The sequence below is a fragment of the Nerophis lumbriciformis genome, linkage group LG08, assembly GCF_033978685.3.
Source record: "Nerophis lumbriciformis linkage group LG08, RoL_Nlum_v2.1, whole genome shotgun sequence".
Classification (NCBI taxonomy): domain Eukaryota; kingdom Metazoa; phylum Chordata; class Actinopteri; order Syngnathiformes; family Syngnathidae; genus Nerophis; species Nerophis lumbriciformis.
The window spans coordinates 38,990,700-39,017,168 of NC_084555.2; the positions used below are offsets into that span (position 1 = coordinate 38,990,700).

Below are 26,469 nucleotides of genomic sequence, written 5' to 3' on the forward strand. Positions count from 1 at the left end.
CAACCCACAAAATCAAAATCACTTTTTCATTTTCTTTTTCCCTTGTGTATTGGCAGTTATCAGCAAGATTTTGATCAAAACGGTTTTCAGTGAGATATACATGCAACAGAGAATTCCAGTTTCGACCTGACTGTTTGAGACCATATAAGGACTTCTCTAATTTGCATACTAGCTTCTCTCCTGTTTTTGACTTTTTCTCATAACCTTCAGGTTGTTCGAGATAGATCTCACAGTCAATTGGTGCGTGTAGGTATGCGGTTTTCACATCCATTTGATGTAAAACTAGATCTTCCTGCACTGCTTTTTCCATGACTATTCTGACAGTTGTCATGTCAGCAGTAGGTGAGAATGTTTCCTCATAATCAATGCCTTGTTTTTGGCTATAACCTTTTGCAACAAATCTTGCTTTACACTTATCTAACCCACCGGTATTACTCTTGAGTGTATACACCCACCTACCCCCCACTGCCTTTTTTTCCTGGTGGTAACTGGGTGATTTTGAATGTATCATTATCTTTTAGTGACTGTATTTCGTCATTCATTGCACTTATCCACTGCCGTGACCTGGTTGATCGTATGGCATCCTGGTCATTTTGTGATATGTCGCAAACTGTTCTATAACATGAGTCTACTCAAGTTACCAGCCTGTCTGCCGTGTCTTCCATGTCATATTCCTGTAAGCGCACGGGCCTTCTTCTAACTCTAGGTGGGTTCTTTCTTCCCTGACCCTCAGCGCTAGACTGTTCACCTTCAATCTCTGAAACAGAAACATCATCTTTAACACTTTGACCTGATGCATTTCCCATTTTTTCACCATAATTTCCCTTATTGTCAAGGACCCTGGGGTGTACCTCTCTGTCCTGATACTGAGTGTGTGGTCCATGTGTTTGTGTTTCTTTTTCGTTGACTGTCTTGTTTGTGAATTTCACTAGCCTGTGTTTTTGGACCGTTTCTGTGTCTGGATAATATACAAGATAAGCTGGGCTGTTCTTGTCGTACCCGATAAAACGACCCTGTTCACATCTAGGATCTAACTTTCCTTTCTCTTGTGTGTATGCAAAGCACACAGATCCAAATTTCTGAAGTTTGGACATGTTTGGCTTCTTGCCTGTGAGCATCTCATGAGGTGTTTTCTTTGTGCGTTTACTGTAACATCTATTTCGCACATAGGCAGCTGTCTGTACAGCATAATTACACATTTTGTCTGGTAGTTTACTGTCAAAAAGCATACACCTGCCCATCTCATAGAGGGTTCTCCAACTTCTCTCTGCCGTGCCATTTTGATGAGGCGAATAAGGTGCAGATGTCCCGTGCTTAATCTTATTTTTGATTAACAGTGCTTTGAAATCCTTGCTCGTAAATTCAGTACCATTATCCGAGCGTAGACATTTAACTTCCCCAAAAGGGGCGAAGTCTGCTAAGAATCTCTCTGTGGTGTGTACCGCATCACTTTTGCATTTGAGAAAATATACAGTCATGGCACCTGAATAGTCGTCCGTAAAGGACTGTGCATATTTGTGACCTTCTAAGCTTGGGGTTCTCATAGGACCGGCTGAATCTGTATGCACCAGTTGTAAGGGCTCTGTAGCCTTTCTGTCTGGCTCCCTATTTCTTGTCTGTGTGAATTTACCCTTTGCATATATTTCACACAGCTGTACTGGTCTGGCTGCACTGCCTCTGATTTTCATACCTCTTACCACACCCATTCATTTTTGTACATTGTCATAATTGCAGTGACCCAATATTTCATGCCAGGTTTGCATGTTGTGGCACATATTGCATTTATCAACATTTTTCTGAACAGTTGATAAGTAAAACAGACTACCACTCTCATGGAAGTCAAACCTGTCCCGTCTTGGTGATCATGTGGCTGTCTCCCTTCTTGAATGTCACTGTCGCTCCACTGTTTGTTGCCCTTGCCACTGAGAAGATGTCGTGTGGATAGGTTGGTATATACAACGCCTCCTGTAGCTGTGCTCTTTGTTGTCGTCCCTCGTTGTCTAGCAGATAGATCAGCGCCGTCCCCCTGCACTTGGTCCCATCCGCCAACCCGATAGAATGGGTGTCGGGCTGGAATGTGTTGTCAAAGCTCTTGAACTTGGCGATGTCGTTCACAGTGAGATGTCGCTACGGCGTCCATCATTATCCCTTTCTTCTTCACGTTGACAGATGGCCTCTCGTCTGTTGCATGCTTGGCCATGAAACATTGATCCTCGTCATCGATATCCTCCTCTTCTTCTGCAACTTTTCTGGCTCCGTCTTTTCCCTTTTTCCTGCATAGACTCTGCATGTGTGTTACTCTTGCAGTGACTGCACCACACCCAATTGCCAATCAACCTATCCCCAGGTGCATGTCTTTGGAGGTGGGAGGAAGCAGTTCTCAGTGAGCAGGGCGGATTATGTTCCCTTCCAAAACATTGCGGTAGCGTCCATTTGAAAATTGTGCGCCCATCGGCCTGCGTGGTAAAGTCATCGTCAGGGCACGCAAAACCACGCCCCTTTCTATCGTGACCACACCCCGCACATGATCTTCAAAGCACTTGACACTGATCATTTTCAGTATTAATTCTCCCCTACTGCTGCATTTCAACAAACACATATTTGACTTAAAAAATATATAATAATTCCACAATGACATATTTTCTCACAGCTGAGTTTATTTTGTCATCTTCAAATCCTATATGGAAATCAACAAATATGCAGCCCATCATTTCCTACAGACACCACAGGAAATGTGTTCTTCGTTCTTAATCTTCAATATGATGGTGGCTTTTGTTAAATATTAAAATATACTTTAACATCTGCAGACTTTAACATAGCCTGGAATCTATTACAAATATAAATAATTAGTACTATTGCATACAAATGAACATTTTGGTAACAGGTACTGTTTACTACACCAGTACAGCTATGGGGTTTACTGCTGACACTCTACAACAAAAGACACAGAAGGCAAAAGCTTCCTTCAAGAGACGAGGTGAAATATTTGGATCTGTTGCATTGTTTCTTCTTTTAATTTCCGAAGCTTTGAGAGCACAAACACACTATAATGCAGTCACACAAATGATGGACACCAGAGTGTAATCTGAAAAAAGATGAGAATAAAACAAAGCCATTAAATCCACATTTGTGGCTGATAAGGATAGAGAAGTGGTCCCAGGTACTGCAAGACTACCCCTACTGTCTACATGGTTGCTGATGGTCGTCATAGCGATAATTGATGCTCAGATACCGGGCAATCATCTTTAGTCCACTTCCATCTCTCTTGCGGTGGATTTTGTCTGCTGGTTTCTCTTTGCATCGCCCGTCCCATCTGGACCTTGTTTGGCAGCAGTGCTATCATTGTGGCCATTATCATTTATCTCCTGTACCTCTTCTACGGTGGGCTTGGACCTGTTGATCACCGGGATGCACAAATCCTGCACTTCCTGGAAATCAGAAGTGTTTTGCCGTTAGCTTGGATCACATGACACAAGAACAATAGACACCATATACCTGAATTTTTGCAACGATGTCTGCTACTTTGACAATGGGGTCTTGCGTAATGGTCAGTTTATTCTGTGCATTCATCTGGCTGTTCATCCACATCATGGTGTCATTCATGCACTTCTCCACAGTGTTGACCTCTTCTGCATTCAAGTGTTGGTAACGCTCATCCTAGGGACAATTCAGAGTGTTCATTAAATGAATGTATTAGTTGGACAAAACTGATTATTAGATAGATTATTAGCTGTGAATGTGCGGGAAAATAGGCAATTTTGTTTCAATTTAAATTAAATTAAACTTCTATTTAAACCAGGGTTCTTCAACGTTTTCCAAGCCAAGGACCCCCAAACTGATAGAGAGATGGAGCAGATAGTCATTAAGGTACCTTGTTATTGTGCTATATTTAAAATCCTCAAATTGTACAGCATAGAGTTGCTAATTGTTAGCTAGAAACTAACGCACTACATCCCTAGCTGGCAACTAGGGTCGCCAATCGCTAGCTGGCAACTAGTGCGCCAATTGCTAGCTGGCAACTAGTGCGTAATCGCTGGATGATAACTATTGCGCTAATTGCTAGCTGGCAAATAATGCTAATCGCTAGTTTGCAACTAAGTGGCAGCTAGGGCCACTAACTGCTAGGTAATGAATAATGTCCACAAAGTTAAGTGAGCAGGTTGTGTTATGTGTGATCATGTATGTTGACATTTTGTGTTGGTTGGACATTTTTTTTTGCACCATGACTAGGGAAGGCTGTGTGCATTGGGTCATAAGTGGATGCTGGTCATATAAGTAAATGTGGTGCAGTGGTGTCAAATATATTGTCCACAGGCCGTATCAGAAGAGTGAAGAGGTTTAATCTGGCCTGCAGCCCGCAAAATGAGTTTGAGTGAGTATAAAAGTGAGCTGTAATTTTTTAATAAAATAATCTGCTGTTCTAAATGTGTTCACTGGATGTCGCAATAGCATTTCAAGTGCAACGCACGTCACAAATCAGTGTTTAAGATGACTTGTCAGCTGACTTTAAGCGCCCTCTGGATTGGCTGCGCTACTCCAATCAGCGCAGGTGCAAGCAATCAGCTACTCCTTTTGTGGCTGGCGGCAGACTAATGCTGTAGCGATGCACAATACCTTCTTTAATAGTAAATTATCCACTCAACGGATATGGTAACAAAATAGTAAAATGCAAAGACTTAAGTCAGCATGACCATTTTCCTTGATGTAGTTAAGAGTTTAACGGCACGATGTGCACCTATGAAGTCCATTATTTGTTGTTTGTTCTATTTTATTTTTATGCTTAAATCTAGCATGTTCACGTTGGTTATGTTTGTAGTTATGTTACCTTTATGTTGAATATTATGATGTCATTTTGACAATTGTTTTGATTATATTATAATTGTAATATTTGAATGTTGATAAATGAATGTGTTGTGGCAGTTGTGGATATTCCTTAATGTGACAGTTTGAGGAAACACTCGGTTGCTTTTCCAAACACGTCTTTAATAGTGAACTGCCAACATGATAATCCTAAACAGGAAGTGCTTAAAAGTTGAATGGCTTTGTAAATATACCGAGACAAAGTCTAAGTTCATTGTGTTCTTCATGGTGTTTTTGAAACTGCGACAGTTTTTTTTCCTAAAAATGTTCAACAAACTTAAAAGTGTTTTGCCAAGAGTATTATTTGTGATATGTAAATTTTCAGAATGTGCTCGTTATATTTTTGGCCAAGTGAAAGAGAGAAAACAATTTTGAAGTTGTCTTTATTTCAAAAATTATTATGCCATGATTTTATCAGTCCAGCACACGTCGGAATATATTTTACCCCATGTGGCCCCTGAGCTAAAATAAGTTTGCCCCCCGGTTTAGAGTATATTTAAAGGGTATCGACCTGTATTACCCTTGTTATCCACTAGAAGGTTAGACTAACAAAATGAATGCAATCTCCCTGTGGGTAAGATTTCTTATTAATCATGACATCTTGGGGGCCAAATTAAAGATGTCGGCAGGTCGCATTTGGCCCGCGGGCCGTAGTTTGGAGATCCCTGATCAATACCACAAAGAAGTGTGTTAAATTGAGTTTAGAATCATCTTAGGCCTCCTTTAATGGGAACAGCCGTTGGTCCATCATGAAAAAAATCCAAGCACAATGCCCCAATTTAAAAAGCCCCAATCTAAGAGTGTTTTAAGATTAGAGCTGTCTCTTGATTAATTATGCTTTCAATTGCAAGCAAAATTTTAGTTACAAGCATTCCCGCCATTAGTTGGCCTAGCAAATGCCACAGTGAACCCCGTAAGATCCCCCAAAAACATCTGGGGCCGATTCCGAAAGATTCTTAGTGCAAAGAGTTGCTCCGAGTCGCCAAATTCTAAGAAAGTTCTTAGAATCATGATGTTTTCTTAGAATTTCTCCTAAAAGTGAAGAGTAGATCCTCGTAAAGATAAAAGCTATTCCTAAATAATCCTAGCTCCGAAGAGAGATCCTTAGGTGAGATCTGTAAAGAGCAGAGAAGAGGACTGTTACGTGGCTTAGGAGTGCCGTTAAGAGCGGACAAGAGGCAGGCGAGATATTCTCCAAACACTGGATGACAGTGAATTAATGAAACACTACAGATTGAATTGTGCAGTAATCATGTTTGTGGTTGATATCATTAGAAATGCACTTTCTTACTATTGAACCCAATGCCTCAATGCAAAACCATGAAAACCAACTCAGCTTCTAATAAGCCGCTCAGCAATCACAGACATTGATGAAAGCTGAGCCATTTTACCCTCGTAAATACCAAATTGAGTTGAAATGTTGAAAGTGCAAACATTACCCGCATGGCATATGAGCAAATGCTTTAACTATCCCTATTTTGGATACTGTGCAAGTGGGCTTAAGTTTTTACAAAATTTGTAGGATAATTTTAAAAACATGTCATTTGCTATAGATAATATCTTAGAATGTATAACCATTGAAATATGGCAGATAAAAAGAAAAAACATAATTCAATTGTGTATATATTGATCACCTAAGTCAGGTATTGAAACATTTAAAGAATGGATCAAGGCAAATTATATGGACAATGGTCAAAAAATAATTTTCTTATGTGGTGACGTTAATATTGACTTATTGAACCCTAACAAGCAAAATTCTATTGGTGACTTAATTTGATACAATGTACAGCATCAATTTATATCCTAAAATCACAAAGCCAAGCAGAACCACAGGCACACGCGTATTGATAATATTTTTACCAAGGATTTTGATAATAACACTACAAGTGGTCTACTTATAACCGACGTTAGTGATCATCTGCCAGTTTTCACACTATATGATGGAAACTATTAGAAGAACATGGAATACAAAAAGACATTTCGAAGACTATGAACAGAGAATGATTGCTTTCAAAAATGAGCTAGAAAAGCAAAATTGGGACAATGTGTACAATGGAAAAGATGTTGATGAAGCATATGAACATTTCTTAAACACGTCCATAATACTTTATGACAAACATTGTCCATGGAAACAACTCAGTAGAAAGCAGAGAAAGAACAATCAACCATGGATGACAAAAGGATAAAAAAATGCTTGTAATAAGAAAAATACATTATATAGAAAATGTATAACACAAAGAACTACAGAGGCATAAAATAAGTACAAAAAGTATAAAAAATAAGCTTACGAACATGTAGAAAGGAATATTACAGTCAATTATTAGACAGAACAAAAATAATATGAGAGCAACATGGGGCATCCTCAATAGCATTATTAAAAATGGCACTAAGAGCGATTACCCCCAATACTTCTCAGACAGAACAAAAATAATGACAACATGAAGGAAGTAGTTGAAAGCTTCAATAATTACTTTGTAAATATTGGACCAAAATTGGAGGAAAGGATTCCAGACCCAGTTTCAATTGAGGACTATAATGATACCATAGAGCGAAATCCCAACTCAATGTTCCTCAATAATGTGACACAGGAGAAAATAGTTAAAATCGTGAAAATGTGCAAATCTAAGACTTCAATCCATTGTGATGAAATTGATATGGAAACGATAAAAATGGTTATTGAAGAGATCTCAGGACCATTAATGTATATTAGCAACCTATCATTTCAAACAGGCAAATTCCCAAACAAAATGAAAAAAAGCTAAAGTTGCACCAATTTATAAGACTGGAGACAAACACCAATTTACAAATCATAGACCGGTTTCTTTACTTCCACGATTTTCTAAAATCATTGAAAAACTGTTCAATGACAGATTAGAGAGTTTCACAAACAGAAATAGAATACTCGCTGAGAACCAATATGGCTACAGGGCTAATGTTTCAACTTCAATGGCACTAATTGAAATTACAGAAGAAATTACCAATGCAATAGATAGTAAACAAATGTGCAGCAGCAGTATTTATGGATCTAACTAAAGCATTTGACACAATTAATCAAAATATTTTAATCAAAAAACTAGAACGGTATGGAATCAGAGGGTTGGTCTTGAACTGGATTAGAAGTTATTTAATAAACCAGAAACAATACGTGAAGCTAGGCGAACACACATCTACAACGCTAAATATATCCTGTGGTGTATCACAGGGATCAATACTAGGACCAAAATTGTTCAATTTTTAATATAAATGACATTTGTAAAGATACAAAAGATTTAAAGTTAGTATTATTTGCGGATGATACAACAGCGTTTTTGTTCAGAAGAGAACACACAGAAGATAATACAAATAATAACAGAAGAAATAAACAAATTGAAAAGATGGTTTGACAAAATCAGACTATCGTTGAATCTCAGTAAAAACTAAAATAATGCTATTCGGTAACAGTAGAAGGGAAAGTCAAACACAAATACAAATAGACGGAATAGAAATTGAAAGAGTAAATGAAACCAAATTTCTAGGTATAATGATTGATGATAAAATTAACTGGAAATCTCATGTAAAAAATATACAACATAAAGAAGCAAGAAACACATCAATAATGAATAAAGCAAAACATGTTCTAGACCAAAAATCACTTCATATTCTCTACTGCTCGCTCGTGTTACCATATCTGAGTTACTGTGTAGAAATATGGGGAAATAACTACAAATGTACACTTAATTCATTAACGGTGTTACAAAAAAGATTAGTTAGAATAATACATAATGTTGGATATAGAGAACATACACACCCTTTGTTCATTGAATCAAAAATACTGACATTCCACGACATAGTGAATTTGCAAACAGCTAAAATTATACACAAAGCAAATTACAATCTGCTACCCAAGAATATACAACAATTCTTCTCAACAAAAGAGGAGAAATATAATCTTAGAGAAAAATGTAATTTAAAACATTTGTACGCACGTACAACACTTAGAACCTTCAGTATATCTGTATGTCATACTTGCCAACCCTCCTGAATTTTCCAGGAGACTCCCGAATTTCAGTGCCTCTCCCAAAAATCTCCCGGGACAACCATTCTCCCGAATTTCTCTCGATTTCCAGCCGGACTTAAGGCACGCCCCCTCCAGTGTGTGAGGACAGCCTGTCGTCACGTCCGCTCTTTACTTCATACTTCAGAACCGACTCCCACAGTTACTGTCAGGGTGCGCAATACAACGTAAACCGTTGGCCAACCAAAAAGTTACTTTTTGGTTGGCCAACGGTTTAAAAAGTGTTCTGTGGTTACTTTTTGGTTGGCCAACGGTTTACGTTGTATTGTTCACCCTGAATCCATCACCTCGCCTGGTTATTGACTCCAACCCAGAATATTACACTGCCCATACCTATGCTCCTTCAACGGCTGTGCTAATGGCTGCAAAGCATTGCACTTTCAAATACAACAATGAGTAGAGAGGAGTGTTATGTGTGTATATGTGTAAATAAATGAACACTGAAATTCAAGTATTTATTTTATTTATATGTATATATATAATAAAATACATATTTATATATAGCTAGAATTCACTGAAAGTCAAGTATTTTATATATATATATATATATATATATATATATATATATATATATATATATATATATATATATAAGAAATACTTGAATTTCAGTGAATTCTAGTTATAAATATACTCTTCCCCCTTAACCCCGCCTCCTGGCCCCGCCCACCCCGGACCTGCGGTGGAGTGAGCAGAAAGGTGTTTAGCAGGTAAGGCAGCGGACTCTCCCCCAATTATAATAAACACCTCCCAGTCAACTACTAGTAACATTACTGAGCCCGTTAACGTTCTAGAAACACGCGTGCGTGCGTGCGTGCGTGCGTGCGTGCGTGCGTGCGTGCGTGCGTGTGTTACATACAGCAAAGCCCTGTCTGTCTGAGAGAAAGACAAGTATTATTGACCTACAGTTAACAAATAAGTAATTTCACTTTACCTTTTTCTGTGTTGATTGAGCTGTGTTGAAGCAGCAAAAAAAGACATTATGTTAAATGAAGAGTTTCCTGAAGCTGTCTGATAGTTGATATAATAATGTAACTGCATCATAAAGCCTACATGAACTCCATGGTGTTCAGTAGGGGTGTAACGGTACACAAAAATTTCGGTTCGGTACGTACCTCGGTTTAGAGGTCACGGTTCGGTTCATTTTCGGTACAGTAAGAAAACAACAAAATATACATTTTTTGGTTATTTATTTACCAAATTTGTAAACAATGTCTTTATCCTTTTAACATTGGGAACACTATAATAATTCTGCCCACGATAATCAACATTAAACTGCCTCAAGTTGTTGCTCAGATTAAATAAAATGACAAAACTTTTCTTCTACATATAAAAAGTGCAACTTTAAACAGTTTCAAGTCAACTCATCATGCTTAATTTATTACAGCATTTGGGAAGCATGTAGTTGATTTTTATTATGTAAATGTTATATTTTTATCAACATGTGATAGCAGGGACCATGCCATTCAAAGCTTTTCTGTCCGTAACACACCCACACACACACACTCACGAACACACACACCGCAAAATGAGCTAACGTTACGCTAAAAGCTAATTAGCCTTCACCTCAAGCTAGGACTGCGAGCGAGCTGAGCTGCAGTTTAAAGTTTCTAGAAGGTCAACGGGCTCATAGTGATGTTACTAGTAGTTGACTGGGAGGTGTTTATTATAATTTGGGAGAGTCCGCTGCCTTATGCTCACCTGCTAAACACCTACCTGCTCGACGCTGAAGCATTGACTAATGCGCGCTGAATACACACTGCTGATTGGCTGTTACCGCTTTGAATACGCACTGCTGATTGGCGGTTACCGCTTTGTGTGTAACCAATCAGATGGTTGTGTGAGTGGGACAATGCTGGGTGCTGAGACAGAGGCAGAAGAAGCAAAGCAGCTTGTTAAGACTTTAGCTTAGAAACTCGTTCGGTACACCCCCGTACCGAACCGAAACCCCCGTACCGAAACGGTTCAATACAAATACACGTACCGTTACACCCCTAGTGTTCAGGGATGAATAGTCTCTCCTATTGCTGTTGTACTATTTTTTCAGATATAGTTACATTAATCATTAGTAATGTAGCAGCCAAGTTTTTAATGGCAGGGTCCCTGCTATCACATGTTGATAAAAATATAACATTTCCTTAATAAAAATCAACTACAGGCTTCCCAAATGCTGTAATAAATTAAGCATGATGAGTTGAGCATATGTCAGCATGTGGCCCCACTTTTAACTTTTTTTTTCAAATGCTTATTGCAAACGCTTACTTATAGTAAGTCATTAATTTTACTTAGTAAGCCATTAATTTGTCATTATTTTGACTTAGTAAGGTCATTATTTTGTAATTTTATAATGACAATATTGACTTACTAAGTCATAATAATGACATACTTAGTATATCAGGTAACTAGGACTGTTTTGTTTTTACTTTACGGAAAAAATATCGAGATAAATATCGTATATCGCCATTCAGCAAATGGAGCGGAAAACACAACCAAAAATTGTAGGCTTCTTCACGCGAAGAAGCCGGCCTACTTCACCGCAGTCTGTAGTCTATTGCCTCCCAGGCTGTGGTGGCAGCGACGAGGTGGAGACGTGATGGCGACAGGCCAAGTTACACCGATCCTTACACCCACCCACCCTCTTCCCCAGTCTGTCCGTCGGAGACACACCACCTTAACTAACACATTTTCTGGGGGAAACACTGATTATTATTTATTTAATTATTTTTTATGTTATTACTTATGGAGTATATTGTGAAGTGAAGTGAAGTGAATTATATTTATATAGCGCCTTTCTCTAGTGACTCAAAGCGCTTTACATAGTGAAACCTAATATTTAAGTTACATTTAAACCAGTGTGGGTGGCACTGGGAGCAGGTGGGTAAAGTGTCTTGCCCAAGGACACAACAGCAGTGACTAGGATGGCGGAAGTGAATTGAGAACAGGAAGTGAACAAAAGTTTTAGTAACTGTTATGTAAAGGAAAAAGGGTAGGATTAAATAAGCTCTGCTTCATCATACTCCTTTTCGAACATGTTGAATAGAGAAACTGGAAATTGTGATGTATTATGTTGTATGCATGCATGTTCGAAATAAACACAAACTCACCCCAACTCAACTCACTAACAAAGAAGTCTCTGTCCATTCTTTGCTCAAGAGTTCTGATAATGTTCTGGGATCACTCGTAAGCTCAGACTCTTTGCTAGGATTTTTTTTAGGTTAAGTTAGGCGCTCTCTGAGAGGATTGTCAAAATCTTTAGGAATACGGGCCCTGGTCTTGCATTAGCTAATAGCTTTTAAAACTGATTCCCAACCATGGACGGAGAAGCAGCTGGAAGCAATTACCGAAGAAATCCAGTCTCTAAGGTAAAAGCTGTACTTTAATGTTGCATTACTTCATAAAACTACTGTCTTGTTAGTAGTACATTCTATTGTATTGTTTTCATAAAATATATCGTATCCAAAAGTTAATTTTTATATTTAAAAGGCATGTTAAAAGTTAGCATTGTGCTGTTTTGAGGGGAGGCAAGCACCAAACAAATTGATTTGAATTCATTTCAACGAGGGACCTTGATTTCAGATACAAGTGTTTTGAGTTAACAGCTCTGTCACAGAACTAATTAAGTTTGTAAAGTGAGCAACGACTGTGGATGTATTACCTATAGGATAAATACCTGTGTTCATTTTAAAGGGGGATACAGTGAATTGCACAGTAAAAAGCACCTTTTGTCTGTAAGAGTTGACGAACTTCATGTAGACTTGAAGCCTCTTGCTAAGCTCTTCAAAAGCCTTCGGCCGGTCCTCGTGCTCTCGGTGCCGATCGTGAATAGGTTGACCCAAATTCTGCAAGGGATGAGACAATCAGCTTCCATATAAAATTAAAATGGAGTCTGTGGAGTACATTAAAACAAACCTTGAGTGCATCCAGTTTTTGCAGATAGACATCTTTGGCTTGGTCCGCTCCTTCCTCATACAGCCAGTTCTCAGTGTCCTCCAGTAGCAATGTCAACCTGTTACTGTCCTATATGCGGGAGACACATTTATGAATTATATATAAAATACTTCAATATATGATAATGTTTTTTTACAAGACACTTACTTCCTCTGTAATATATTTTTCATAGATGCCACAGAGTTTGTTGCGGAGATCATAAACATATTCCTCCACAGCATTTTTAGCATCATTCACTTCTTTCACCAGTTTGTCCTGCACAATCATCTGATGCTGTGATCAAGAGACAAGAGCATACTTGTTATCATGGGAAAGATGGTAGAGGAAAATGGCCACCAATACACCATAATATAGGTTTTTTGCAATCACAGACTTAAGCAGACTTAACACCTTTTTAACCAGCGTAGCCACAACTCTAGTCAACAAGCTGTCCCACCACTCTGGTCGCTTTGGTGTAGAACACATTAAAGCCTTCTACAGAAAGCTAGAAGTATCCAACAACAATTTCAAATTAGAAATGGTCTCAGCTGACGAGGTGATTAAAAAATTGAGCGCGCTCCACCCAAACAAGGCCACCGGCCTTGATAATATCCCCTCCAGATTCCTCAGGGACTCTGCCACCACCATTGCACCGAACATAACGCACATAATAAACCTCTCGATTACTCAAGGCCAAGTACCAAAAGATTTCAAAATAGCAAGAGTAACTCCCCTCTTTAAAAAAGGAAGCAAATTAGAACCTGGTAACTACCGACCTGTTTCTATTCTCAGTTCCATTTCGAAAGTAATGGAAAAAATAGTTTATGAACAGGTCGATAGTTACCTTGCCACAAATAAACTCATGTACAAATTCCAATCCGGCTTCAGAACTAACCACTCCACTGACCCATGCCTTCTCTATCTGACCGACCACATCAAACATGAGGTGGACGTGGGCAAATACTGCGGCATGGTCACAGAAGGCCTTTGACACCGTTAACCACACTATACTGTTGGATAAGCTCAGAGCAATCGGATTTGATAAAACCTCATCGAGCTGGATGCAATCTTACTTGGAGGGGAGGAAACAGGTGGTTGAGTTGAACGGCACCGTGTTTCCCCCCGCCCCATCTCAGTAAGCTGTGAAGTCCCCCAAGGCAGTATATTGGGGATTTTACTGTTCCGAGTATACATAAACGACATGTCATCAGCATGCGACTGTGAATTGTTTTTGTTTGCGGATGACTCGGCCCTGCTGGTATCCGGCAAGGAAAAGTCACAGATGGAGAAAATCCTCAGTGCTGAACTCTGTAGAACTTGCACCTGGCTCGCTGACAACAAGCTATCCATACACTTAGGTAAAATGGAATCCATCCTGTTTGGGTCCCACATCAACCTTAAGAAAGTCAGTGACTTCACTATAAAAGTGGGTGACATTGTTATCGCCAGGAAGGATGAGGTCACCTACCTAGGTTCCATTCTAGAGGCTAATCTTTACTGTGATAAAATGGCAACCAAGGTAATCAAAAAGGTCAACCAACGAACGAGATTTCTCTATAGAATCTCCTCTCTGGTCAACAAAAGCACCATGAAGATTCTGGCGATTACGCATGCACCTCCTGGTACCCTAGCACCTCCAAAACCCTCAAATCTAGACTCCAAACATCCCAGAACAAGCTAGTTAGATTACTTCTAGACCTCCACCCCAGATCACACCTCACTCCTACCCACTTCTCCAAAGTGGGCTGGCTCAGGGTGGAGGACAGAGTAAAACAACTTGCACTGAGCCTTGTCTATAAAATCCGCTACACCTCCCTGATACCGAAGTACATGTCAAACTACTTCCTTAACGTAAATGACCGCCATAACCACAACACCAGGGGGAGCTCCACTAACCACGTTAAACCCAGATTCCGATCTAACAAAGGTCTTAACTCATTCTCTTTCTATGCCACATCAGTATGGAATGCACTCCCAACAGGTGTAAAAGAAAGGGCATCTCTATCCTCCTTCAAAACCGCACTAAAAGAACACCTCCAGGCAACTTCAACCCCAAACTAACACCCTCCCTTCCTCATCATACCTCTTCGGATTGTAAATAATCAAATGTAAACAATCAAATGTAGTCACTTTTTCTTATAATTTCTGATCTGTCTCTCTGTGTCCAATACTTGCTGTACATATGTACCAAGTCAGACCTACACTGTTCCAATGTCCATTTCTCTGATGATGCAATTGTTGATGACTGAAGTGTTGATACCAACCAAACTTAACCCCCCCCCTCCTTATCCCACACCCCGGATTGTAAATAATGTAAATAATTCAATTTATATACTGTGATGATTATCTTGTGTGATGACTGTATTATGAAAATAATATATATCTGTATCATGAATCAATTTAAGGGGACCCCGACTTAAACAAGTTGAAAAACTTATTCGGGTGTTACCATTTAGTGGTCAATTGTACGGAATATGTACTTCACTGTGCAACCTACTAATAAAAGTTTCAATCAAAACAGCTGCTCCATATACACGCACAGTTTAGGAAAACACTTATTCGCCAGGAGTGTCTATGTACAGTATTCAACTATAAGTTGTATTAATATTTGATAAACAATATTCAATATGTGTTAATATTAATATAGTCCATGTATAACATATGGTCCCATAAAGAAGGCCAGAGTGTCGGGGGGAGAAAGGCATTTATTAGGTGGAAGGCCTTTATTTGTACTATACAAATGCATTTTTGTAAGAATATCAAATTTATTCTTACAAAAATGCATTTGTATAGTACAAATAAAGGCCTTCCAGTAAGAATATAAAATGTATCTCCTCTCTGAGCTGCCACCTTAACGTGGTAGAGGAGTTTGCGTGTCCCAATGATCCTAGGAGCTATGTTGTCCGGGGGCTTCTATGCCCCCTGGTAGGGTCTCCCAAGGCAAACTGGTCCTAGGTGAGGGATCAGACAAAGAGCAGCTCGAAGATCTCTATGAAGAACACTGACAAGGAACACAGATTTCCCTCGCCCGGACGCGGGCCACCGGGGCCCCCCTGTGGAGCCAGGCCCGGAGGTGGGGCACGATGGCGAGCGCCTGGTGGCCGGGCCTGTCCCCATGGGGCCTGGCCGGGCACAGCCCGAAGAGGCAACGTGGGTCCCCCCTCCAATGGGCTCACCACCCATAGCAGGGGTCATAGAGGTCGGGTGCGATGTGAGCTGGGCGGCAGCCGAGGGCAGGGCACTTGGCGGTCCGATCCTCGGCTACAGAAGCTAGCTCTTGGGACGTGGAACGTCACCTCGCTGAGGGGGAAGGAGCCTGAGCTAGTGCGCGAGGTGGAGAATTTCCGGTTAGATATAGTTGGACTCACTTCGACGCACAGCAAGGGCTCTGGAACCAGTTCTCTCGAGAGGGGCTGGACTCTCTTCCACTCTGGCGTTGCCGGCAGTGAGAGGCGACGGGCTGGGGTGGCAATTCTTGTTTCCCCCCGGCTCAGAGCCTGTACGTTGGAGTTCAACCTGGTGGACGAGAGGGTAGCTTCCCTCTGCCTTCGGGTGGGGGAACGGGTCCTGACTGTGGTTTGCGCTTATGTGCCAAACCGCAGCTCAGAGTACCCACCCTTTTTGGATTCACTCGAGGGAGTACTTGAGAGTGCTCCCCCGGGTGATTCCCTCGTTCTACTGGGGGACTTCAATGCTCATGTTGGCAGCGACAGTGAAACCTGGAGAGGCGTGATTGGGAAGAATGGCTGCCCGGATCTGAACCCGAGCGGTGTTTTGTTATTGGACTTTTGTGCCCGTCACAGATTGTCCATAACGAACACCATGTTCAAACATAAGGGTGTCCATATGTGCACTTGGCACCAGAACACCCTAGGCCGCAGTTCCATGATCGACTTTGTAGTTGTGTCATCGGATTTGCGGCCTCATGGTTTGGACACTCGGGTGAAGAGAGGGGCGGAGCTTTCTACCGATCACCACCTGGTGGTGAGTTGGCTGCGATGGTGGGGGAGGATGCCGGACAGACCTGGCAGGCCCAAACGCATTGTGAGGGTTTGCTGGGAACGTCTGGCAGAGTCTCCTGTCAGAGAGAGTTTCAATTCCCACCTCCGGAAGAACTTTGAACATGTCACGAGGGAGGTACTGGACATTGAGTCCGAATGAACCATGTTCCGCGCCTCTATTGTCGAGGCGGCTGATTGGAGCTGTGGCCGCAAGGTAGTTGGTGCTTGTCGTGGCGGTAATCCTAGAACCCGTTGGTGTACACCGGCGGTGAGGGATGCCGTCAAGCTGAAGAAGGAGTCCTGTCGGGTTCTTTTGGCTCATAGGACTCCTGAGGCAGCGGACAGGTGCCAACAGGCCAAGCGGTGTGCGGCTTCAGCGGTCGCAGAGGCAAAAACTCGGACATGGGAGGAGTTCGGGGAAGCCATGGAAAGCGACTTCCGGACGGCTTCGAAGCAATTCTGGACCACCATCCGCCGCCTCAGGAAGGGGAAGCAGTGCACTATCAACACCGTGTATGGCGAGGATGGTGTTCTGCTGACCTCGACTGCGGATGTTGTGGATCGGTGGAGGGAATACTTCGAAGACCTCCTCAATCCCACCAACACGTCTTCCTATGAGGAAGCAGTGCCTGGGGGGTCTGTGGTGGGCTCTCCTATTTCTGGGGCTGAGGTTGCTGAGGTAGTTAAAAAGCTCCTCGGTGGCAAGGCCCCGGGGGTAGATGAGATCCGCCCGTAGTTCCTTAAGGCTCTGGATGCTGTGAGGCTGTCTTGGTTGAAAAGACTCTGCAGCATCGCGTGGACATCGGGGGCAGTACCTCTGGATTGGCAGACCGGGGTGGTGGTTCCTCTCTTTAAGAAGGGGAACCGGAGGGTGTGTTCTAACTATCGTGGGATCACACTCCTCAGCCTTCCCGGTAAGGTCTATTCAGGTGTACTGGAGAGGAGGCTACGCCGGATAGTCGAACCTCGGATTCAGGAGGAACAGTGTGGTTTTCGTCCTGGTCGTGGAACTGTGGACCAGCTCTATACTCTCGGCAGGGTCCTTGAGGGTGCATGGGAGTTTGCCCAACCAGTCTACATGTGTTTTGTGGACTTGGAGAAGGCATTCGACCGTGTCCCTCGGGAAGTCCTGTGGGGAGTGCTCAGAGAGTATGGGGTATCGGACTGTCTGATTGTGGCAGTCCGCTCCCTGTATGCTCAGTGCCAGAGCTTGGTCCGCATCGCCGGCAGTAAGTCGGACACGTTTCCAGTGAGGGTTGGGCTCCGCCAAGGCTGCCCTTTGTCACCGATTCTGTTCATAACTTTTATGGACAGAATTTCTAGGCACAGTCAAGGCGTTGAGGGGATCTGGTTTGGTGGCTGCAGGATTAGGTCTCTGCTTTTTGCAGATGATGTGGTCCTGATGGCTTCATCTGGCCAGGATCTTCAGCTATCGTTGGATCGGTTCGCAGCCGAGTGTGAAGCGACTGGGATGAGAATCTGCACCTCCAAGTCCGAGTCCATGGTTCTCGCCCGGAAAAGGGTGGAGTGCCATCTCCGGGTTGGGGAGGAGATCTTGCCCCAAGTGGAGGAGTTCAAGTACCTCGGAGTCTTGTTCACGAGTGAGATCGACAGGCGGCTCGGTGCGGCGTCTTCAGTAATGCGGACGCTGTATCGATCCGTTGTGGTGAAGAAGGAGCTGAGCCGGAAGGCAAAGCTCTCAATTTACCGGTTGATCTACGTTCCCATCCTCACCTATGGTCATGAGCTTTGGGTTATGACCGAAAGGACAAGATCACGGGTACAAGCGGCCGAAATGAGTTTCCTCCGCCGGGTGGCGGGGCTCTCCCTTAGAGATAGGGTGAGAAGCTCTGTCATCCGGGGGGAGCTCAAAGTAAAGCCGCTGCTCCTCCACATCGAGAGGAGCCAGATGAGGTGGTTCGGGCATCTGGTCAGGATGCCACCCGAACGCCTCCCTCGGGAGGTGTTTAGGGCACGTCCGACCGGTAGGAGGCCGCGGGGAAGACCCAGGACACGTTGGGAAGACTATGTCTCCCGGCTGGCCTGGGAACGCCTCGGGGTCCCAAAGGAAGAGCTGGACGAAGTGGCTGGGGAGAGGGAAGTCTGGGCTTCCCTGTTTAGGCTGCTGCCCCCGCGACCCGACCTCGGATAAGCGGAAGAAGATGGATGGATGGATGGATTGATATCAAATTTATTATTTGAAAGTTTTTTCTCGCAAAAGATATGTTACATATTGTATGTCGAGTCAAACTGCAGTTTGAAACAAAATTAAAATACTGTTATTAGAAAGAATGTACAGAAACCTGGTAGATAAAACAGAGGCAGATTGGAAATAGTCTGAGATGTGAAGCTCTCTGGAATATAAAAATGGTTGACAACTCCAACCTTAATCATTATCATAAGTAAAAATAACGAATAAATATTACCTAAAATTAATATTGATATTGGTCTACTGTTCCGTGTTATAGATGTATTTTCTGTATGATTCCAATCATGTTCACATTTTTGGGGAGTAAAACTTTCTAAATTGAGAGTATTTCCCATCAAATATAGTGCGAAACCCAATGTTAGGTAGCGGAAAGCAAAGCTTCACCAAACAAAAACTGAAGTACCATTGTATATACAGTAGAATATATCACTTAGTAGAATATATCAGGGTGAACAGTAAACATTTGCTTAATTCAGTGCTTTTCCAATATGGTGAGGTGTCAGGGTGCGCCATGATAGGCAAGGGACCTCCAGTATTCGTGTGTTTTTCCATTCTTGAATGGTACACATGCCTCCAGATAGGTGGAAGCAGTCCTGGAAATAATCAACAGGGTCAACCAGGAAATATGACCAAGTACATAACACTTTAGTTTACCACTAATGAGGATATAAATAAATAAAAATTGTCAGGTTCTCATTAGGATTTTAATTTAGGGGGCGTATGAACATTTTTTTGTCTCCTAGACGGGGCTTGACAGAAAATAATTGAGAACAGTGGAGGACATATAGTACACAGACTTTGATCCTGTACTTAAGTTATTAAAGGTATATTAGTTGTTAGATTCAAGTCTTTGTACCCACACAGAAATTCCCATTGCCTAAAGGATGAAGCTGCCACGAAGATGGATGAGAATTGTTAGTTCCAAATAGGTTCTAACATTACACGGCTTTATCATATTGTCAAAGTGAAATAAAAAAAAAAGTCCCCAAAGAGTTACATGAAAAAAAACAATTGAGAAGTTAATTCAAGTGAGAGATGAATTGAGACATGGCACCTATACACACTAGTCATAAAGCTTTAGTAAAAAGTTTGTAATAAAGCGTGTCATCTGTTCAGTCATTGCCTCTGTGATTATGTTAGTGGCTTGGCTACAACCTGGATTTTAAAGAGGTGTTGGTGGAAGACCATGAGAGGCACTCACCTCATACTGGACAAAGTTGCAGAGCACTTCACGGTCGAGCTGTCTGATGTTGTTGGCCACGATGGGCAGGTCAGCACTCTTTGCCTTCACTTTGGCCTTGTTCCCTAATTCTGCTGCTGGATCCTGCTTCTCTCCTGCACCAGTTCCCTCCTGCAGTGAAAAGCACACTTGCAGAGTGTTTGCCTACAACATTCTTTATGACGCATTTTGAAGGACATGGCATTTAAACTGTGAATCAGCCTAATAGTGTAAGGCTTTTATGAAATAAATTCAGTAATGCTGTTTAACGATTAGTTTGTTTACCAGATAAATCCCAGGGTTGCTGTGGATTAATTTAAATTATCACAAATAAATATATTTGTATTATTTTGTATGAGTAAACATAGTCAAGAAAGAAGGGAATATATATATATATATATATATATATATATATATATATATATATATATACACACATACAAACCCCGTTTCCATATGAGTTGGGAAATTGTGTTAGATGTAAATATAAACAGAATACAATGATTTGCAAACCCTTTTCAACCCATATTCAATTGAATGCACTACAAAGACAAGATATTTGATGTTCAAACTCATAAACTTTTTTTTTTTTTTTTTGCAAATAATAATTAACTTAGAATTTCATGGCTGCAACACGTGCCAAGGTAGTTGGGAAAGGGCATGTTCACCACTGTGTTACATGGCCTTTCCTTTTAACAACACTCAGTAAACGTTTGGGAACTGAGGAGACACATTTAAGCTTCTCAGGTGGAATTCTTTCCCATTCTTGCTTGATGTACAGCTAAAGTTGTTCAACAGTCCGGGGGCCTCCGTTGTGGTATTTTAGGCTTCATAATGCGCCACACATTTTCAATGGGAGACAGGTCTGGACTACAGGCAGGCCAGTCTAGTACCCGCACTCTTTTACTATGAAGCCACGTTGATGTAACACGTGGCTTGGCATTGTCTTGCTGAAATGAGCAGGGGCGTCCATGGTAACGTTGCTTGGATGGCAACATATCTTGCTCCAAAACCTGTATGTACCTTTCAGCATTAATGGCGCCTTCACAGATGTGTAAGTTACCCATGTCTTGGGCACTAATACACCCCCATACCATCACAGATGCTGGCTTTTCAACTTTGCGCCTAAAACAATCCGGATGGTTCTTTTCCTCTTTGGTATGGAGGACACGACATCCACAGTTTCCCAAAACAATTTGAAATGTGGACTCGTCAGACCACAGAACACTTTTCCACTTTGTATCAGTCCATCTTAGATAAGCTCAGGCCCAGCGAAGCCAACGGTGTTTCTGGGTGTTGTTGATAAACGGTTTTCGCCTTGCATAGAAGAGTTTTAACTTGCACTTACAGATGTAGCGACCAACTGTAGTTACTGACAGTGGGTTTCTGAAGTGTTCCTGAGCCCATGTGGTGATATCCTTTACACACTGATGTCGCTTGTTGTTGCAGTACAGCCTGAGTGATCGAAGGTCACGGGCTTAGCTGTCTACGTGCAGTGATTTCTCCAGATACTTTCTCTGAATCCTTTGAGGATATTACGGACCGTAGATGGTGAAATCCCTAAATTCCTTGCAATAGCTGGTTGAGAAAGGTTTTTCTTAAACTGTTCAACAATTTGCTCACGCATTTGTTGACAAAGTGGTGACTATCATCCCATTCTTGTTTGTGAATGACTGAGCATTTCATGGAATCTACTTTTATACCCAATCATGGCACCCACCTGTTCCCAATTTGCCTGTTCACCTGTGGGATGTTCCAAATAAGTGTTTGATCAGCATTCCTCAACTTTATCAGTATTTATTGCCACCTTTCCCAACTTCTTTGTCACGTGTTGCTGGCATCAAATTCTAAAGTTAATTATTTGCAAAAAAAAAAATGTTTATCAGTTTGAACATCAAATATGTTGTCTTTGTAGCATATTCAACTGAATATGGGTTGAAAATGATTTGCAAATCATTGTATTCCGTTTATATTTACATCTAACACAATTTCCAAACTCATATGGAAACAGGGTTTGTATATATATATATATATATATATATATATATATATATATATATATATATATATATATACATATATATATATATATATATATATATATAAATACACACCCACAAACACACACAGTCGTGGTCAAAAGTTTACATACACTTGTGAAGGACATAATGTCATGGCTGTCTTGAGTTTTCAATAATTTCTACAACTCTTATTTTTTTGTGATAGTGATTGGAGCACATACTTGTTTTGTCACAAAAAACATTCAGGAAGTTTGGTTCTTTTATGAATTTATTATGGGTCTACTGAAAATGTGATCAAATCTGCTGGGTCAAAAATATACATACAGCAACATACATTATCAATTTTGGTGATGTAGAAAAGTTACAATCAAATCAAATTAGCTTCATGGCATGGCCTCTTAACTTCATGTGAGTGATTATGATTGACAACACCTGTTGACTTCTCTGAGCCCATTTAAATAAGGCTCATGTCATTAGACTCGGTTACAAACGCCAATGGGAAAGTCAAAGGAACTCAGCACAGATCTGAAAAAAGGAATCATTGACTTGAACGAGTTAGGAAAGTCACTTGGAGCCATTTCAAAGCAGCTTAATGTCCCAAGAGCAACTGTGCAGACAATTGTTCGTAAGTATAAAGTGCATAGCACAGTTTTGTCACTGCCACGATCAGGAAGAAAACGCAAGCTATCACCTGCTGCTGAGAGAAAATTGGTCAGGATGATCAAGAGTCAACCGAAAACCACCAAAAAGCAGGTCTGCAATGAATTGGAAGCTGCTAGAACACAGGTGTCAGTGTCCACGGTCAACCATGTTTTGCATCGCCATGAACTGAGAGGCTACCATGCGAGAAGGAAGCCCTTGCTCCAGAAGCGACACATTAAGGCTCGTCTAAAGTTTGCTGCTGATCACATGGACAAAGATAAGACCTTCTGGAGGAAAGTTCTGTGGTCAGATGAAACACAAATTGAGCTGTTTGGCCACAATACCCAGCAATGTGTTTGGAGGAGAAAAGATGAGGCCTTTAATCCCAGGAACACCAAGCCTACCGTCAAGCATGGTGGTGGTATTATGCTCTGGGCCTGTTTTGCTGCCAATGGAACTGGTGCTTTACAGAGAGTAAATGGGACAATGAAAAAGGAGGATTACCTCCAAATTCTTCAGGACAACCTAAAATTATCAGCCCGGAGGTTGGGTCTTGGGCACAGTTGAGTGTTCCAACAGGACAATGACCCCAAACACACATCAAAAGTGATAAAGGAATGGCTAAATTAGGCTATAATTAAGGTTTTAGAATGGCCTTCCCAAAGTCCTGACTTAAACCCCATTGAGAACATGTGGACAATGCTGAAGAAACAAGTCATTGTCAGAAAACCAACAAATGTAGCTGAACTGCACCAATTTTGTCAAGATGAGTGGTCAAAAATTCAACCAGAAGCTTGCCAGAAGCTTGTGGATGGCTACCAAAAGCGCCTTATTGCAGTGAAACTTGCCAAGGGACATGTAACCAAATATTAACATTGCTGTATGTATACTTTTGACCCAGCAGATTTGGTCACATTTTCAGTAGACCCATAATAAATTTATAAAAGAACCAAACTTCATGAATGTTTTTTGTGACAAACAAGTATGTGCTCCAATCACTCTATCACAAAAAAATAAGAGTTGTAGAAATTATTGGAAACTCAAGACAGCCATGACATTATGTTCTTTACAAGTGTATGTAAACTTTTGACCGAGACTGTATAAAGCGGTCTGTTACTAAACTTGTTATTAATATGCTATTTTGAACTGAAAGTGCATCAGTGGAACAAACTCCTTTCTGCAGAGTTTAATACTTTGTCGGTCAACTGTTAGGTCATGTTTATTTGAACTCAAATTTCCTATTGAGTGTCATATTAGCGTCCTTCATATTGACTTGTTTAGTTCTACAGCGTGTCACGACCGGATCAACTGCCCATTTAAGCAATAAACAATGGTAACACTACTTGAACAAACAGACTGAAATACATTGCTAGATACGATTCAGGGATTTGGGGTCATTCTGCAGGAAGTCATTTATGATGGAACAATCTGCATTAACGTGTACATTTTGACAGCCCACCATACAGTATACTTAAGCAAATGTGTTTGCTGTTTAGTTTTATAATGTTAACTAATTTAGTGACAATAGAGACACCGGTACATTTATTATGACCATTGAGGAAAAGACAGAATATGGTGGTCCATCCTACTAACCTTACTGGAGGAATTGTCTTCATTTTGTTGGTCACCCTGGCTTTGGACTTCTTGGTCCACCTGCATTTTGGTCTAAGGCACAATGACATTTGCAAGAAAATACACACTTTACTTACTAAATTATTTTTTAACCAAATTACAATTGTTGAAAGTGTTAAGAGTAAATGAAAAGTATCATACCTGGTCCCCTGCTCTGCCTTCATTCAGTGGCTCTACATCAATTTGCATGTCCTCCCCTTCTCCTTTCTGCTTCTCAATCAGAGAGGCGCTGGACACACTGAAGATACCGTGTACATTAAAACGTACCTTCACTTTCACTTTGGAGCTGTCTCCATCTGGTTGGGGTACCACATTCTGTACTGTAAAGCGTCCTGGCAACAGATGGGGTGAAACATCACTGCTGCGGTTCATTATCCGATTTTGGGCTTTACAAATTGTCGTAAAACATGTTTAAAATGTCAAACTTTACCAATTCTTTGGTCTGGATATGGAAGCTCTTGAGGGCAACTATAAAAGGCTTCAAGGTCAAAAGACTCCTTCTTGTGAAAGGTGATCACTTTGGAAAATGGAGCAGCATGATTCTTGCTGTATACCTCACATTCTCTGAAACAAAAACACATGGTGAATTGAAATCGATAGGTAACACATCAGACATTTGAGGAAAATTTGTCTGGCACAGTAAATAATATTTGGAATAAGTCATTTAAACTAGTTATTAGACACAGTAAAGAGCAAAGTATTATTGTGAAATATAGAACACATAAGCCCTCCCAGAAATCTTTGTTGTTTGACCATTATAATATTCCATTCTTACTTGCTGTTGAATCCAAAAGCAATTTTAGTATAATATGAGGTGCATGAGTGCAATGGTGGTAAAATTACGTAAGTAATCAAAGACTCAACACATAAGTTCACACTCATGTAAAACATCAGAGTTAATGTCTTTTTAAACAAGCTTTGCTTACAGTAGTGATTCTCAAACTGTGGTACCAAGCAAACTTCATCTAGTGGTACACCAAATAATCACTTCATTAAATATTCAAACACAGTGTTACTTTTCAAACTATGTGTAATGTTACAGTGGCCAAAATATTAAATATACTTGTTAAATAAAACTTCTGCCTTGTTTTTAATTAATATTTAAGTCTACTACGTTACTGTATTCTGATGTTAGCCATTATTGTGGTACTTGGAGAGCCAAATGTTTTCTGAGTTGGTACTTGGTATAAAAAGTTTGAGAAGCACTGGCTTACACCACTGTCGTTACCAGCAAGAATTATGCAGAGTAGCACACACATCCTCAGTCTTATACATCCATTTTGCAATGATTAACTTATTGAGTGTGACAGTAAAATACAGTGGAACCTTTAAACTGAAACTCCAAAATACTTTTCTAATAACATGACTTGTCTGCAAAAAGCAGAGACCTAATCCTGCAGATGATGTGGTCCTGATGGCTTCATCTGGCCAGGATCTTCAGCTCTCACTGGATCGGTTCGCAGCCGAGTGTGAAGCGACTGGGATGAGAATCAGCACCTCCAAGTCCGAGTCCATGGTTCTCGCCCGGAAAAGGGTGGAGTGCCATCTCCGGGTTGGGGAGGAGATCTTGCCCCAAGTGGAGGAGTTCAAGTACCTCGGAGTCTTGTTCACGAGTGAGGGAAGAGTGGATCGTGAGATCGACAGGCGGATCGGTGCGGCCTCTTCAGTAATGCGGACGCTGTATCGATCCGTTGTGGTGAAGAAGGAGCTGAGCCGGAAGGCAAAGCTCTCAATTTACCGGTCGATCTACATTCCCATCCTCACCTATGGTCATGAGCTTTGGGTTATGACCGAAAGGACAAGATCACGGGTACAAGCGGCCCAAATGAGTTTCCTGCGCCGGGTGGCGGGGCTCTCCCTTAGAGATAGGGTGAGAAGCTCCGTCATCCGGGAGGAGCTCAAAG

General features: G+C 41.2%; 1 protein-coding gene and 1 pseudogene across 1 annotated transcript in view; both read right to left on the reverse strand.

The window, feature by feature from the left end:
• Positions 1-2,290, reverse strand: part of LOC133611190 (serine/threonine-protein kinase PLK4-like) — a 30,814-nt pseudogene extending 28,524 nt beyond the window's left edge.
• Positions 2,291-2,637: 347 nt separating this feature from the next.
• Positions 2,638-26,469, reverse strand: part of hspa4l (heat shock protein 4 like) — a 51,471-nt gene continuing 27,639 nt past the window's right edge. The window contains exons 11-19 of the mRNA XM_061968896.2: positions 24,996-25,129; positions 24,707-24,897; positions 24,527-24,598; positions 20,253-20,402; positions 13,010-13,135; positions 12,824-12,931; positions 12,634-12,753; positions 3,496-3,657; positions 2,638-3,428 (exon numbers count right to left, since the gene is read on the reverse strand). Of these exons, the coding sequence (XP_061824880.2) occupies positions 3,246-3,428; positions 3,496-3,657; positions 12,634-12,753; positions 12,824-12,931; positions 13,010-13,135; positions 20,253-20,402; positions 24,527-24,598; positions 24,707-24,897; positions 24,996-25,129 (1,246 nt within the window). The 3' untranslated portion in view covers positions 2,638-3,245. The remainder of the gene's footprint in view (positions 3,429-3,495; positions 3,658-12,633; positions 12,754-12,823; positions 12,932-13,009; positions 13,136-20,252; positions 20,403-24,526; positions 24,599-24,706; positions 24,898-24,995; positions 25,130-26,469) is intronic.